This window comes from Amphimedon queenslandica, unplaced genomic scaffold, assembly GCF_000090795.2.
Source record: "Amphimedon queenslandica unplaced genomic scaffold, v1.1 AMPQUscaffold_13445, whole genome shotgun sequence".
Taxonomy (NCBI): domain Eukaryota; kingdom Metazoa; phylum Porifera; class Demospongiae; order Haplosclerida; family Niphatidae; genus Amphimedon; species Amphimedon queenslandica.
This window is the reverse complement of record NW_003546319.1, coordinates 227,297-230,017: the sequence shown is the minus strand read 5'-3', so window position 1 is coordinate 230,017 and position 2,721 is coordinate 227,297. Positions and strand designations below refer to the sequence as shown.

General features: G+C 37.9%; 1 protein-coding gene across 1 annotated transcript in view; it reads left to right on the top strand.

The window, feature by feature from the left end:
• Positions 1–2,071, top strand: part of LOC100635269 (uncharacterized) — a 5,185-nt gene extending 3,114 nt beyond the window's left edge. The window contains exons 7-11 of the mRNA XM_003385892.3: positions 22–667; positions 728–788; positions 842–938; positions 1,009–1,087; positions 1,626–2,071. Of these exons, the coding sequence (XP_003385940.2) occupies positions 22–667; positions 728–788; positions 842–938; positions 1,009–1,087; positions 1,626–1,797 (1,055 nt within the window). The 3' untranslated portion in view covers positions 1,798–2,071. The remainder of the gene's footprint in view (positions 1–21; positions 668–727; positions 789–841; positions 939–1,008; positions 1,088–1,625) is intronic.
• The last annotated feature ends 650 nt before the right edge of the window (positions 2,072–2,721 follow it).

Here is a 2,721-nt window from a genome sequence, read left to right as displayed (position 1 = left end):
ATTATTATTAATTATAATTAGGTACTAATATTACCTGGTCCAGTCACAGTAGCAGTGCTGGGAATCTTAAGGCAAGTACGAGTGATATTTCAAAAGAACCTTCGATGCTGTTTCTTGAAAAGGGCGGAGCTGAGAGTGAAATGAGAGGTGCAGTGGGTGGGGCACTAGAAGAGACTGTGGGCGTGGCAATGGGCGGAGTCAGTAGAGGGGACGAGAGTGGCTCCGAAGAGACTGTAGTTGAACAATGTCCATCACAGATTACCGTGGGAACACTCCAAACAAATTCGAGTAAAAATAAATCAGAGAGCGAGAGTGAGAGTAGCCTTTCCTCTTCAAATGAGACCACACCTCCTCTGGTCACTGAGTTAGTCCCGCCCACGCCCACTAACGAGGAAGACTCAAGGTCCGAGAGACTCACAAACAGTTTTAGGGACCTTCGCCACTCACCAGGACTCCGGAAGCAAGAGAGGGAGGGGTCACCGCTGGGGCTCCTCCCACCTCCAATGAGACGGCCTAAGTTAGGTCCCAGCGTCCAGGGTTCTCGTATTACGGCTAGTTTCAGCTCTGGATCTCACCGACGGCAGGCTAGTATGGGAGGAGGAGGATCCAACCCACAGACACCCTCTCCTCTTATAATGGGGAACCATAAGAGGCACAGTAGCGTCAGGTGGGTGGGGCTTAACTAATTAATTAATTTTTTTATTAATTAATTTTTTTATTATTTTAGTGTGTTATCTCAACGGGAATATCTACAAGATGCTGCATCACTGAGCAGTAATAAAACTAAGGTACAAGTATTGTTATTTTTTAATAATTTTATTTGAATTATTTTTATTGTCAGATCTCAGTGTTATCAATGTTAGAGCAATCAAGAGTTGATACTGAATCACTCGTGAATCAACTCATAGCGAATCATGATCTGACACCAGCCTCTGATGGTAAGTAGACATTATAAAAATTTGCTCAAATCTCAATCTCTCTCCTTCCCCCTCTGTCTCTCCCCTACAGATGAAGGTCAGAGTAATCTTAAGCTTTATGTTGATAGACATTCTGGTGGTGTTACTCTTGCTGGTCATGACCTTGATAGGTAAGAGCTAGGAATTAATGATCACATGATGACACATGTTCAGCATGTGCTGCCTGTCATCCTTTTACTATAAATGTCTAAGTACACTGTACATGTAACAGCCTTATAAATGACTAATGCATAATGGCTAGTATTATGTGTGAATTGATTAAATCTGCTTTTGCCCCGATTTTTGAGCAAATTTAAAAATTCATAATAAATCCAATTTTGATTGGAATCAGCTCAAACTCTCTACACAACATAAGAACATGTATATGCATTAAGAAAAATTATAAAAATGAAGAATTCTCTACTTTTCAATTTTGGCGAAATTTGGCCCAAGACACTGTACTATAGTCAGGGACTTTGGCCCGATTTTGGAACAACTTGAAAAATTCATATAAAATCTAATTTTGATCAGAATCAGCTCAAACTTTCTACACAACATAAGAACATGTATATACATCAGAATAAAATATAAAAATGGAGAATTCTCTCCTTCCCATTTTTGACAAAATATCCTGTACAAGTAATAAATGTGAATTTCTTTTCTCTCCAGGTCACGCTTTAAAGAGATACATGTTCATGATGAAGAGTCCATTCACCGACCCCCCAGACGACATAAAACTTTAGCCAGCTCCGGACCGCCCAAGAAAGACAAGACCCCTTCTCCTCCGATATCTAAACTGACTAGTAATTACACCTCAGCATCAGTGCACAAATCAAATTGACCACGCCTCTTTCTCCTCCCCTCCCTCTCACTAATAATTAATAATAATAATTCATTTTAATTTATTTCATCACTTTTCTCTCTCCCTATTTTGTATCATTATTTTTCAACAGATATACTGTTAACCATGTAACCCCTTACCAAGAATATGTAATATTTACATTATTCTTGCTTCTATCTATCTATTATTATTATTGTTATTATTATGTACAGTTTATTAAAATAAAATACACATACAATATGGTTATATAATATATTATGTTCTAGTCCCATGATTCTTCTTCAGTGACAGCAGCTGGAGTGTCACTAGGAGGTGCTCCCTCTCTCTCCTCCTCCTCCTCCTCTTCGCTGCTGCTCTCTTCATAAAATATAGCATTCATTGAATCCTCTGATAGTATTAAACTGGAATGTTGTCTCAGTGCCTCACTACATACAAGTACATAAATTAAACTAATACATGAGTAGATAATAAGTCCATTCCTTTACTGTGTACTATCAAGAGTACTATAATACACATGTATCTACTCTTGGTACTATTCTTAGCCTTTTTGAGTCAATTCTGAGCTCAACTTTTCAAGTTATGGCCATTTAAAAAAACGGGCCAAATTTTGAAAAATACCCAAGGCTACAAGTGTTGGAGGTTAAGCTCTACTAATTCCAGCAATGGCAGTTGGTTAATGATTAACAATGTATTGCTTGATTTACCATTTGTAATGTAAATGATTTCTCACTTGATTTACTACATACATGTACATGTACATTTAAACTACTGAATAGGTACTGTATAGTGGGAAATTTTGGAGGTAGTTAAATTTGGTGAATTGCTAAACTTTGGTGATTGGCAAATTTTAATTTGGCGAATTTGTGGCCAAGTGCCATTGAGGATGTACAGGATGGCTGAAAATGATGATTTTATTTGGCAAAT